The 13,784-nt window shown below is 39.2% G+C and overlaps 2 protein-coding genes across 4 annotated transcripts in view; one reads left to right on the forward strand and one right to left on the reverse strand.

The window, feature by feature from the left end:
- LOC148718258 (translation initiation factor eIF2B subunit alpha-like) lies at nucleotides 1-7,312 on the forward strand. 3 transcript variants are annotated; one of them, XM_088744124.1, is made up of 10 exons: nucleotides 1-80; nucleotides 163-264; nucleotides 1,247-1,386; nucleotides 1,605-1,641; nucleotides 1,773-1,852; nucleotides 2,248-2,360; nucleotides 3,086-3,172; nucleotides 4,158-4,233; nucleotides 4,682-4,807; nucleotides 5,602-7,312. In XM_088744124.1, the coding sequence occupies exons 2-10, from the start codon at nucleotides 207-209 to the stop codon at nucleotides 5,740-5,742; spliced, it is 858 nt and encodes a 285-aa protein (XP_088600250.1). In that variant the 5' UTR covers nucleotides 1-80; nucleotides 163-206; the 3' UTR covers nucleotides 5,743-7,312. The 3 variants fall into 3 exon arrangements, with proteins under 3 accessions (XP_088600250.1, XP_088600251.1, XP_088600249.1); XM_088744125.1 differs by lacking the exon at nucleotides 4,158-4,233 and having other exon boundaries at nucleotides 3,151-3,172; XM_088744123.1 differs by lacking the exon at nucleotides 1-80 and having other exon boundaries at nucleotides 192-264; nucleotides 3,104-3,172.
- The window catches only part of LOC111338337 (organic cation transporter protein), a 12,580-nt gene continuing 5,249 nt past the window's right edge, over nucleotides 6,454-13,784 (reverse strand). The window contains exons 6-12 of the mRNA XM_088744111.1: nucleotides 11,955-12,092; nucleotides 9,717-9,796; nucleotides 8,385-8,493; nucleotides 8,110-8,182; nucleotides 7,731-7,933; nucleotides 7,226-7,425; nucleotides 6,454-6,794 (exon numbers count right to left, since the gene is read on the reverse strand). Of these exons, the coding sequence (XP_088600237.1) occupies nucleotides 7,317-7,425; nucleotides 7,731-7,933; nucleotides 8,110-8,182; nucleotides 8,385-8,493; nucleotides 9,717-9,796; nucleotides 11,955-12,092 (712 nt within the window). The 3' untranslated portion in view covers nucleotides 6,454-6,794; nucleotides 7,226-7,316. The remainder of the gene's footprint in view (nucleotides 6,795-7,225; nucleotides 7,426-7,730; nucleotides 7,934-8,109; nucleotides 8,183-8,384; nucleotides 8,494-9,716; nucleotides 9,797-11,954; nucleotides 12,093-13,784) is intronic.

The raw sequence follows: 13,784 nt of genomic DNA on the forward strand, positions 1-13,784 counted from the left end.
TACTTTTGAAAAGGTACTCGTAATACACTATTTTGCTTACATGAAGAATTTACTAAATAGAAACAAGATGGACAACGAAGGTATCGGTAAACTTACTGACTAAAATTTTCCACGATTTTAACTTGATTGTAGTTGATATTATCATTCGGTTTTGAATCTCAGAGGCTGTAGCATTCTTCAAATAATGTATCGTGGACGACCCAGGCATGTCGACGGCTACAGCCGCTATACAAACTCTTTTAGAATTTATGAATCAAAATTCAGGTAAGACGTTTTAAAGTTTACTATCCCATTTAATGAGTACACCTCTTCAATTGAGAAAAGGGATGAGAGCGGGAGGGGGGGGGGTAAAAGCTTCGCCGAAATTTTAGTTATTCCTTGTCACATCAGCTGATGTTATCGTGTAATTTCTCTCTGTAACTCCAACATGTTAGTTTGCACACTGTAGGATGTAAGATCAGACAAGCTTATTGGCCTATGAGTGCAGTGTTATCGTGATGTAGGACGAAGGTCTCCTGTCTGATTCACAAGGAGATATAGCAATCAGCTGGAAGAATTTCCACTTAGCTCTAGTCAGTCAAGGGGATGTATAAGTAGCTCCTGTGGAGACAGCAAGGCAACATTGTTATGTGAGGGTGCTAGACTTAATAACTGGTGATCCCGGGTTCCAATTCACCATCCCATTACTCGCTGTATTGGTTCTTGGTAGCTCCTAGATCAATGCCGTGACTACACTGCATGTGCAGCCAACAGGCTGTCCACAAACCAACTGCAATATACAACAACTTCATGTTATTGTGGACTTTGTGGGTTTTGTTTTCTGTGGGTCACATTTCTAAAACTACTGAATAACAAGTAATTACTTCAACACTGTTTAAAGTGTAAGTCAATTTTTTTCTCAACTCTTAAGAATGAGATGTTGGGGAATGTAACTTTTTCAACTTGTCAGTATTCAGTATCCTGCTTTGTTGTTTCTTCAAAAGATTAATAACTTCTTTACAATCTTTTTTCCTCTTCCTAAAACTGAATCAAACAATTAAAAGCAGCCTGTAAGCATACCCTGTACCCTTAGTATTTGTTCACACACCCCCTCTCCCCATGGAGTGGGAATTTGACTCTGTGCTTATTTCTGACTACTGACAGCATAACTTCCAAAATAGAACACAAGTCCTATTACTATGAGGCCTTGGTAGAATTGGGTATGTTTGTTTTTTTCTCATTGTCACTTAATTTTATTTCGTCCCAGCTGAAACATTATCTGAACTCAGAGATAATCTCCAACAAGTCATCAAAGTTTTGACCAAAACAGAAGGCTCAGTAGCTTCCATATCCTCAGGATGTGAACTCTTTCTCAGATTTATTACACTTGCCTCTTTGGATAACCCCGTAAGTGTTTTTTCTTCAGTCAAGGTTTCATCAATGATGAAGAGAACCTCCACTGGTGGAGCAAATCATTGTTTGATTATCAAAATAATCTTTGAATTTACAATTTGTTACCATAAAAGAAAATGAAGTACTTAGTGCACATAAATTCCTGCTTTCTTGTGTTTTATAGGAAAAAACAAAATCCTCATCGAGAGTACCTTTAACTTAAGAATGTAAAGGACTTTGAAGAATGTAAAAGAGTTCTGGTTGAAAGAGGTGATTTCTCATAAATAAGAAAGGATTTCTACTTCCCTGGTCTTCAATGATTTTTTTTAATATAATTACAAATGCATTTGCATCAGCTACTACAATTGGGATTAGTTTGATTATTTTTTTCTTTTAACCAGGTCAGCTGTACCTGAAAAGAGCTGCTTCAGCCAGGAAGAGAATTGCCAAACTTTGTGATGCATTTATTAAAGATGGGGTTGTAAGCATCATATTACATTAATTTCACCTTGTACATCTTTGTTGACAATAACAAAACAACACCTGGGATTACTTTTGCTATCTAGCACAGTTTTTCTGAGATGCATAACTTGCAGCATGGTCAAAAGTACTTACTGCAGTCGTGGATCTAGGGGAGGGGCAAGGGGGCCCAGGCCCCCTCTTATTTTTTGGGTAAAATAAAAATCACAAAAGGAAAAAAAGCAGGCAGGTGTACACACACACACAAAAAAATGGGCCACCACCTTAGCTCAAGGCCTAGATCTGCCACTGGATTCAATGTCTCCACTCCTCAGTAATGCTCTAAACCATAAAACTGTTTTTCTTTTCAGTGATTTCATTCAAAGTGTGTGATTGCATGATCTTTAACTCTTTCAGACAATCCTTACTCATTCCCGATCCAGAGTTGTGTTGGAAATTTTAAAAATGGCCACTGAACAGAAAAAGCGCTGTAAAGTTTTTGTGACAGAGTCAGCTCCAGATAAATCAGGGTAGGTGAAATACAGTGTAGTTTGCAATGATTTTTAATACATAAGCAGTCTTGGAATTGTTGCAGGTCTTAAGTGACCAACAGTTTGAAGACCGTAGTGTTTTAGTGACTGCCATTAACCTTGCTGAGATTGCTCAGAGTCTTTGAGGTGAACATTGGACTTGGAAGTATGAAGTTTCCATTTTAAACAAACAATTCAGAGGAAAAATAATAGCTTGTATTTTGGCCATCATATAGTATTTGATCAAAGCCCTTATCTGGAAGCTAAATAAAAGTAGTAAGCTCCCTAAGCAGGACCAGTAGAAGATGCGCTGGCTAATGTTTAGAGCACTGGACTTGGGCTGGAGAGGTCTGGGTTCTGGCTGGGTCAATATGTTTTGGGCAAAAACTTTTCTCTCACAGTGCCCCTTCTCATCACATGAATGGGCACCAGTGAAAAGCTAGTGGGGTAACCTTAAGATGGACCAGCATCCCATCCAGGGGGGAATAGTGTTACTCCTGGTGGCTTCATGTCAAGGAAACCTGGTTGATTGCTACATGCCTCAAATACAGACTTACCCTTTACATTCAATTTTGGTAACTGTATAGCCATTACTTCTTGCCTTGACTGGTGAAGGATACTGAAACCATTACAGAACCAATGTGAATATCCTCTCTGCAATTTAATATCAAAAATTGGTCACTCTGTTTTTGGTTTTGTTCATGTATCTTCTATTTATTTTAAAGGAAATCTATGTCTTTCAGGTATGGAATGCATGATCGATTAAAACAGTTTGGTATTCCCTCCACAGTGATTCTAGATGCAGCAGTTGGGTAAGTGCTTGCCAGATGTAGCTCAGGTATATGACCATAAACCTTTCCAAGAACATTCCAAATAACATTGGCAACATATGTCTGCATAAAAGATCTGCTTGTATGTTCTGGCTGATTTTAAGTTTGTTAACAATTTTTTTTTTTATCGGGAGTAGGAAAGCAGGTGATTTGCTTCACTCAATATGGGATGCAAACTTACATGTGGTGTTGTTGTATGGAAAATTTTCTCTGTTCAAATTTAAGTATAACCTCAAAATAAATATTTTATATCATATATTAGTATAATTTTAGAGCTGAGCAAAGAGTTTCCAACAATCTGATTGGTCGCGCAGTTCCTTAAATGAGGCTATATAAACGGCTCCACTCGGTTTATATAAAGTGTTAAACTAAAATGTTATGATTTTAGAAATTTCTCTGTTGTTCAGCTCTGAAATTATACTAAAACAATTATATGACTCAGTTCGGTGAATATTGTCAAATAATCCCCTTGACTTCGTCCTGGGGATTATTTTCGACAATATTGAACTCACCTTTGGCAAATAATTGTTAATTATAATTGCTTCTTCAGACTGGCAACAGTCTTTATTAATATTGTGATAGTTTTACCTGACAGCCAGCAAGGGTGCACAAAACAAAGTCCCCCCCTTACAACAACAAAGAAGGCCCCACAAACTACAATGTTTATAATGTAGCTTGCATAAGGCTGTACACCTCCCCACCCCTCCCCCTAATGTTCTATAATGTATACACAGCTGGCATAAGGCTGTAAACCTCCCCACTAATGTTCTATAATGTAGCTTGAATAAGGCTGTACACCTCCCCACCCCACCCAACCCCCCCCCCCCGCCTGATCAAGCTCACTGTTGGTAAGCTCTTCATTTATGAAGTATTTTCCTTATATTGTCTTTTCGAATGTTTCATTCTCTCAGTCTATTCCTTACTTGGTATTTTAATGTACAATGTGTTAATTCGGTTTGATTTTTAGTTACATGATGGAAAAAGTTGATTTGGTCCTAGTTGGCGCGGAGGGAGTGGTAGAGAGTGGTGGAATCATTAATAAAGTGAATATTGAGTTGCTAAGTGGATTATGAGATTTTCCAGCAACAGTCAACTGATAACAAGTTAGGGGTCAGGGGAGGGGTGGGTGAGCAGTTGCTCGGATAATAGCGTTGATCCAAATTTTCTCTATTGCTTATAAGTTGGAGTAAATCAAGCCATCAATTGCAAATTTGACAGGAATCAATTAATTAAAATTCGCGTCTGGCCTAGTCTTAAGTTTTCAGCTTGGGTTTGACGGTTGTAACATTACCAAAATCTGGCTGGGTTCGTTCTTTCGTGCGTGGGTGTATGAAAGCGTTCATGCACCCACGCGTACATACGTGTAGTGTACATTTATCGATCAGTCGATAAATCATCGTTGGTTTGTTCGTTTCGTCGGTCGCTCGTTCTGCTCTCGTAGCTGTTTGCTGATGCTTGTAGCGTATTGAATGAACAAGTATGTATTTACAGGTTGGTACATATCAGATGGCTGTGATGACCAAAGCAGTCAATAAACCATTCTATGTAGTGGCGGAGAGTTTCAAATTCGTTCGACTATATCCACTTAATCAAGAAGACGTACCGAACCACTTTAAGGTAAGCGCTTTGTTTTTGGAATACAGTGACTTCTATGATTGCGTTGGACTCGCGTATCTCTTTATAATGATCTCTTTTCCTGTTAGAGGAGATAAAAGGAATTTAAGCGGATCCTCTCAGCGATTTGGAAAAAAGAATTACCTGCTAGTGAAATTTTTTGAGTCAAACTTCCGTGAAGATAGTATGACGATCCTTGGTAGTTATATAGAGGCAAGTGAACTGACGATCTAGAAGGGTGTGATAAGCCCCGCCTCACAAACAATGGATCCAGCAGAGAAAAGAGAGCGTTTGGATGCAAAAAGTGAGAGCTTGGGGAACACAGTCGGTTTCGGGGCATAAGTAGTAGAGTAGAGTAGACATCTATATTTATACAGGATAGCCCCTTCAGTGTAGTAAACACTGGTATCAATGGGGTCCTGTTACCCACCCATCCCACCCCAGGGGAGGACATCCATCACACAGTAATCTCGTGCGTGGAAAATTAACGTCTCCCGCCCCTAACCCTGCAGGAGACGGGACCTCCATTTATTCATCCCTATCCGAGAAGACTAGAATATCTAACCATTTCTTGATGTTATAGAAAGTTAGCATATTCTTCTCAATTAGTTAAGACACTGAGTGTTGGTCCGGCCGGGTTGGGCACTAACTATGCTCTAACTATGCTCTCAGTTTCTCTCGAAATTTAATTGCACCATTATTGGACAAGTTTTCCGATACGTTGTATGGTGTGACACGCCCTGGATTGCCTAATTATGTCCCCCTTTTTAGTGATGTGGTTGGTTTTGTTGTTTTAGTATTCAGGGAGTTCTTCCAGTGAGAATGGTCAGCCAGTAGTGGACTACACTCCGCCATCTTACATCACCTTGCTGTTCACAGATCTTGGAGTTCTAACGCCTTCTGCTGTCAGTGATGAACTGATTAAACTTTATTTATGACTAGAAAAACCTCTTGGCCATCGAAAACAATGAAGACACCCACGGGCCACCAGCTCTCTATATTGCGGTCGCGACCACTACCACTACTTATGGATGAATTGGAAACGATTATGGGGATTTACATTGCCTAGCAACGTTGCTGTGTAGTGGACCACATCGTGGGCTCAGTTTTGCGAGTTATGGTCTCTGAGTACTGCAGGCCAAGGAAATCGTATTGCTCATAAGTTGTAAAGAAAATGAAAAATGATAAGAACGATGCTTCGTAAAATAGGATGGATTACCCTCAAATAGGATTTACCTCTGTTTTAGTTACTTTTTCTGGCCCCGGTTGTTCAAAGGGTGGAGAACGCTATCCTCGAGATAAATCTCTATCCAGTATATAGCATAGTACTTTTTGTTTAATCTCGTACCCAAGTCACGCGGTGTACTTTCAACTGAAATGAGTTATGGGGAGCAGGGTTGGCGTAGTGGTGAGAGCGCTCGCCTTCCACCAATGTGTCCCGGGTTCGATTCCCGCACCCGGCTTCATAAGTGGATTGAGTTTGTTGGTTCTCTACTCTGCCCTGAGAGGTTTTTCTCCTGGTACTCTGGTTTTCCCCTCTCCTCAAAAGCCATCATCATTTGAATTTATTTAATTTTGAGTTTATTTGGATTGATACACGACCCCACCAGCTGTTCAGCTTTAAACATTATCGTGTCTAATTAAAGGTGTTGTTATTATTACTATTATTATTATTATTATTATTATTATTATTATTATTAAATGGGACTGCTTCCCACCGCTTGTCCGTGAAGGTCTGGGTATGAGACGTTTTGTTTACGCGTTGTATTGCGATTTACTTGATGGTTAGCGTTATCTGCACTTTGAACTGGATCCTGATGTATCTACTTTGTTTTTGGTTATGACGGTGTGTCCTTCCCAGTCTGATAGATAAGTTTGCCAAGTTTGAGTAAGTACACTTCGTTTTGAACTTCATTTCCATTTCTCCACCCACCATTTTAAACATTTACATCATAAAGTCCGATTTGACCAAAACACCTTTTAAAGGCAGTTTCAATGTTTTTTCAAACACTTGATCAGCAGGGATTTGCTAAAGCAAAGGCATAGAAAAAACCAGGAAAGATTTATTACACTTACACGAGCGCGTAGAAGGGCACAAAAGGAAATCATCTTCTATCTACAAACACTACCACCTCCAGCACAATAGTGAAATGCCTGAACGCTTGATCGAGCAATTCAACGTCATCACGAAATGTAACGGCAAATTTGATTGCCTTGTTAATGAAATGTTGTATATTCGCATGCGTAAGCCAACACTGAACGTGCAAACGGATTCCATCCGCGCCAAGGTGTTTGTTTAAGCCGTTCAGTCTAATTTATGCTATTCTTGTACCTTTCCTTATTTGCATGTTTTTAAACTAGTCTCTTGATAATGGAGTCATGATGACCCCGAAACGTCGAGTAATAAATCTTTCCTGGTTTTTTCAATGTTTTTTTGTGGTTAAATATCTGAAGAAAATGAACTGTAACGTAAATGTAAATATGATGAAAATTTAACATTGACTGTGATCTGTCAAGTAATCAATGGAGCATTGTCCACGGTGTTACTGTCAACATTGCTGTCGTCCTCTTCTTGAGCCCCCTCGTTGGTTGAAACACGCACGTGTGTAGCGTCTGAGGACCTGGGTCAAAACACAAAAAACGCTAGGTAGAATTCTTTCTCTTTTTTTGCACTTCTCTCTCATTGAGTAAACGCTTGTGTTTGGTCGTCACAGTAACATCTACCTCACCCCCCACTAAGGCTCTGTATTATCCTAATGATCCCTCCTTCATTAGCAGTCAATATAATCTATTAGCGACGCCTGACCCCCCCCCCCCTCTTTTCCCTTTGAGAACCATGTGATTCCCACCCCCCATAAAAATCCTTTGATCCCCCTCCCCTCCTGGGTGATAACTAATCGCCGGCCAAACCAAACCGCTGTCTCACCTTGAAAACGAAAACGGATTATTAACACGTCTCTCCATCCATATAAACCCATAATATTCTGTCGCTCGATTAGTATCCTCCAGCGTCTGACACATGTTTGAGTTGAGAGTCTCTGGAAGGCACAGTATTACTAGGCCAGCGGTTAGAGCTAACACTCCAAAGACGACCATCGGAAAAATAACACTAAGTCCCGGTAACTGCGACTGAGAGATGAAAAATACAAAGTACACTTTGATGCAATTGAGTTAAAATTCAATTGCTAATAGATTCATCATGAGACCAGAATTAATTATCTGGACTTTGCCAGTGCATCAAATGAATGAAATTTTGCCGTTGATATCCGGCCTCCTAACGTAGTCCATCAGTACATAGTACCTACCAGCATAACAATATAGGAGGCCAAAATAAAACCAAGACGAGCAATGGTTGAACAGATCCCAACAGCAAGGTTTCTATTGAGAGTAATTAAAAAAGGTTAGATTTGCTAAATACTCTCTCTCTCTCTCTCTCTCTCTCTCTCTCTCTCTCTCTCTCTCTCTCTCTCTCTCTCTCTCTCTCTCTCTCTCTCTCTCTCTCTCTCTCTCTCTTATTTCAAACAGATCCTGTTACCATCTTCAAGTATTTTATCAAAAAATCGGTGTTTTTATGTCTCACCTGATAGAAGTAGGGTACAATTCACTGCTATACAGAAATAAGATTGCAAATGACATCGTAACAAAGCCGCGTCCAATAAATGCGAGGATTCTAATAAAACGTTCTTCGTCTGTAAAAAAAGAAAAATATGTGAGTCATAGGAAAGAAAAGAAATAATATGCTTTACTACACGACTCGGGTAGTCAGAGAGCCAATAACTAAAATCAACCAATCAAAAATGCTCTATTGCCGGTCAATATTCTTTCAGTATTGGACCGGGCACTGTCCTGAATGGTCGCGAATGATACCGCACTTGTGTTCCTTTGAACTTCAGTCGTATAATAAATCTCTTATTAACCAAGCTTGCTCGGGACCGTACTGGAAGAATATCGGCCCTCGGTCTTTTTTGTACGGACCGAGCGCAGCGAGGTCCGTACTGTCAAGACCTCGGGCCGATATTCTCCCAGTACGGCCCTGGCGCTTGGTTCATAAGATATATTTCACTTTTCATGATACAATAAATTTCAACTGAAACTCACATCGCTAATATTCCTCCGTCTCTTTTAAATTTACCCTTTGTACCCTAACCCGTACGAGATCTTACTCTTCCCCAATCCTTTTCTCCCATGAGCCTTCTCACGACACACAACTTCTTTATCATGTGTCATTCGTCTGAACTATTAGATGTGTATCCATTTCTGTAGTGAGCAAGGCTCTTGGAAGGTCCAAGGCGTAAATTTTCTATCTTCATAGTGTAGTAATTAGTTCTTATTAACCGAGCGGGAGGTCTGTAGGGGAGAATCTTGACCGAGGTCGCCAGTACAGACCGAACGCACTGAGGTCTGTACCAACGACCGAGGTCAAGATTCTCCCATACAGACCGACCTAGCTCGGTCAATAAGATGTTTATAATATGGCTGTGTCTTATATGCCAATTTTTTATATTCTTTGTACCTTTTTTTCTAGACCGGTCTACATGTCGGAAAATCTAGACCGCTTTCAATACTGATTTCAGCCAATGAAATTCGTGAATTCGGTAGTTTCCAGTCCTTATGAGACACAGCCATAAAATAAGGTACCATAACAGTGCAAACTAGCAGCTAATTTTTCCTTACAGTATTGCTGCTGAATCAAACATTAACGTCAACCTAAGAAGCTCCTGATTGTTAAACAAATTCTCCTCGTCAGCAGCTTAACAAATGTAAGTAGAACAGAGAATATGCATACTGATGTTGGGGTGAAAAGGGTCAACTGAAAAGGATACAGCATTACACAAGTGGCGGGTAAAAATGTCGAGAACGCTATGACGGTGCACACGGGAATTGAAATTCAGTTCATAGGTTAGTACCATACCTTTGGGTACAATAAGAACAAGAAGACATGCCACGCCACCGGTGATCATAAAAATACAAAACGGCATGCGACGACCGAATCTGAAAGAAAAAAAAATAAAGTTATCAGAAAATAAAACGGGTAAAATAGGGCGATTACGAGATGTACGGGCACAAGAAAATAGTCAGACTGACCACAAACCCAAACAAAGGGCAGCAGAATATGGTAACAAAACAAACAAACAGAACATAACCTAGAACAACAACGGAGTAGTAAGGTTACAAACACACCGGCGGAACACACGACAAACAATACACGGGAGACACAGGAGAAAAAAGAAAAGAGAACACAAAACAAGCAATGCACGGGTTAGTGACTACAACAATCAAATACAACTCAGAATAAATAAGGGAGCGAGACAATATAACAATTTGACAAAACTGACGAAAAAAAACAGTGAGCGAGACATCAACGTAACAAACAGTCACACAGAACACAACGAAGCAGTGCATGAGACACTAACCTAACAAAAAATCACACAGAACACCGAGAAAATTGTGACCGAGACACTAACGTAACGTAGTGTGCGAGATACTAACGTAACAAACAGTCAAACAGAACACAGGGAAAACCGTGCACGAGACACTAACGTAATCAACAATAAACCAGAACACAGAAAAAACAGTGCACGAGACACTAACGTAAAAAATAGCCGGACAAAACGCAGAGAAAACAGTGCGCGAGATACTACCTAACAAACAGTCAAACAGAGCACAGAGTAAACAGTGCACAAGACACTGACGTAACAAACAATCAAACAAAACACAGAGAAAACAATGCGCGAGACACTAACGTAACAAACAATCAAACAGAACACAGAGAAAACAGTGCACGAGACACTGATGTAACCAACACTCAAACAGAAGAGAGAAAACAGTGACCGAGACGCTAATGTGACAAAAAAGTGAACAGAACACAGAGGAAACAGTGTACGAGACACTGACGTAACGAACAATCAAAGAGAACACAAAAGAAAAAAGTGCGCGAGATACTACCTAACAAACAGTCAAACAGAGCACAGAGTACACAAGACACTAACGTAACAAACAATCAATCAGAACACAGAGAAAACAGTTCGCGATACACTAACGTAACAAACAATCAAACAAAACACAGAGAAAACAGTGCTCGAGACACTGACGTAACAAATAGTCAAATAGAACACAGAGAAAACCGCGCGAGACACTAACATAACAAACAATCAAACACAACACAGAGAAAACAGTGCACGAGATACTACCTAACAAACAGTCAAACAGAGCACAGAGTACACGAGACACTAATGTAACAAACAATCAAACACAACACAGAGAAAACAGTGCGCGAGATACTACCTAACAAACAGTCAAACAGAGCACAGAGAAAACACTGCACAAGACACTGACGTAACAAACAAACAAAACACAAAGAAAACAGTGCGCAAGACACTTACGTAACAAACAATCAAACACAACACAGACAAAACAGTGCACGAGATGCTACCTAGCAAACAGTCAAATAGAGCACAGAGAAAACACTGCACAAGACACTGACGTAACAAACAAACAAAACACAAAGAAAACAGTGCGCGAGACACTAACGTAACAAACAATCAAACAGAACACAGAGAAAACAGTGCACGAGACACTGACGTAACCAACACTCAAACAGAAGAGAGAAAACAGTGCCCGAGACGCTAACGTAACAAAAAGGTGAACAGGGCACAGTGGAAACAGTGCACGAGACGCTGACGTAACAAACAATCAAACAGAACACAGAGAAAACAGTGCGCGAGACACTAACTTAACGAACAATCAAATAGAATGCAGAGAAAACAATGCGCAAATCACTAACTAACAAACAATCAAACAGAATACAGAGAAAATCGTGCGCGGCGAGACATTAACGTAAAAAACAATCAAACACAGTACAGAGAAAACAGTGCGCAAGATACTGACGTAACAAACAATCAAATAGAACACAGCCTGACAAAACAGTGCGCGAGACACTAACCTAACAAACAGTAAAACAGAAAAAATTGACAAGGAATTTTCGATTCATTAACATTTAATAACATCAAACACAACACACGCACAAAGTGCGCGAAAACTACTCTTTTTAAATTACAAATGTTTTTTTTTTAGCTTTTCAAGTTATAAAAAGAAACAGTGCTCTACACTTAAATGATGAATGACTTAATTATACCGGATCCAGACTCACTTCTGTATCGTCACCCAACACAGGAATACTCCAGGTACATCAATGGCAACATATATTATGACCATGTTAAGATAAGGACTTCCAGGCAAGTCTGATATGTAGAAAAGGAAACCGTAATATATCAAATTCACTACCAACCTGAGAAGAAAAACGAAAAAAGGCAGTTTAGACTCCATATGGCTACTCTCGTCGCATCATACGTATTTGAGTACTCTGTTCCACCATGGTTACACAAGAGTTAATTATTCAAGGATAGAGTGACTAATTGACACCCAACCAATAATTAGATGGTGACAAATAATCATATTAACAATAATAACATAAATTAATAATAATAATAATAATAATAATAATAATAATGATAATAATAATAATAATAATAATAATAATAATGATAATAATAATAATAATAATAATGATAATAATAGTAACGATAACTTGTCGGGGCTGGCTCAAGAACCTCACTGTTCCCCATCGGTCTATCCTGTAAACTCCACTCATGATGAAACTACGCTTCTTTTAATTTCAGTTTTGCCTGTTAATTATAAATAATTCTCTTATTAAAATGCAACTCCATTTTTTTAGAAACGTTTGTGTCATACAACAAGGCATTCCGTGTTGTAGGATATTCCGCCACTCCACAGTTCATTCCATTGAATAGGGCCACCTGTTAAACTCAAGGTAATGCTCGCTTCGCAAATTTAGCGGCTCTTTTGAGGATTTATCGCTGATTAAAATGGTAAAAGACTCTCTTTTCGAATACAGAAAATATTTCTTCAACGTTCACACGATGCGCAGATAAAACCTATTGAGATATTTCTACAAGTAAAAGTCTTTCTTCAATTACGTGCCGGATACGCCACTTTAAATTATTTTGTGATGTTCATCATCTTTTGTGGTATTGCGGCAAGAACCGAAAAAAATTTTATATATCTTCGGATCTACCAGGCACAATTTGTTGATTCAAACCGTAAAATGCTCTCTTTTCAAATAAAAAAAAAATTCTTCTGTAAGTTTTCATGATGCGTGCTGATCATACTTCTCAAGACATTTCTGCAAGGTAAAGTTTTGTTTTTTTCACGCACCATCCTCGAAAATAAGTCGCATTGGGAAACAGTGTGATCCCGTGCTAATTCCGAGTAACTTTCGAAGCGATTCGAAGAAATCACCACCAAGAGTTAAATAACCGAAGATGTAAAATTCGGCAGACTTCGTTGGGGGCTAAGAGGTCTTTCTTACTCTATTGCTTCACTCACTTTCTCACTCAATCGGACAACATTATGGCTTCGCCTCCATAGGAGGCAATAGCCATTAGATAATAAAGTAAAGCGGAAATTAAAGCAAGTTGACTATTCCATTACTTAATAACTTCGGAATAATCTTTGGTCAAGATTAGAAACGAAACTCAGAAACTCAGAATCTTTAAATACGTTTATAACGAAAATCCGAAGATTGGACCTAGTTGGAATAATGGAAGATAATTGTAAAAATTGTACACCACGCAGTAGTTAATTAAGCTTCCTACAGTGGGGGACTTATAGGATTTAGGATTTTAATCATAATTCTTAACTGTTAATTCACTATTAGTTAGGTGTCCACAATCAGTTTACGTAAATGCAAGCTAGATTTACCCGACACGTTAATAAAGTTTTTATCTTATCTTATCTTTACCTTACGTCACAATAAAGAAAAAAGAGAGACACTGGTTTTTCTCCATCGAACGTTTACACCGTACCGATGAGAGGGTCTGGGGCGAGCGATTAAAATGCTGGGAGGTAGACAATTTTAAAACGACCAGTTGGTTCTATATCCTAGATTGTGGAGAGTGCG

This window comes from Stylophora pistillata, chromosome 13 (genome assembly GCF_964205215.1).
Source record: "Stylophora pistillata chromosome 13, jaStyPist1.2, whole genome shotgun sequence".
NCBI lineage: Eukaryota > Metazoa > Cnidaria > Anthozoa > Scleractinia > Pocilloporidae > Stylophora > Stylophora pistillata.

Excerpts from the sequence above, each read along its gene's own strand:
- LOC148718258 (XM_088744124.1), top strand. The coding sequence starts at position 207 with ATGTCGACGGCTACAGCCGCTATACAAACTCTTTTAGAATTTATGAAT. Across the intron at positions 2,361-3,085 it reads TCAGCTCCAGATAAATCAGG|GAAATCTATGTCTTTCAGGT; the intron begins GTAGGTGAAATA and ends TTTATTTTAAAG. Across the intron at positions 4,234-4,681 it reads GTGGTGGAATCATTAATAAA|GTTGGTACATATCAGATGGC; the intron begins GTGAATATTGAG and ends ATGTATTTACAG.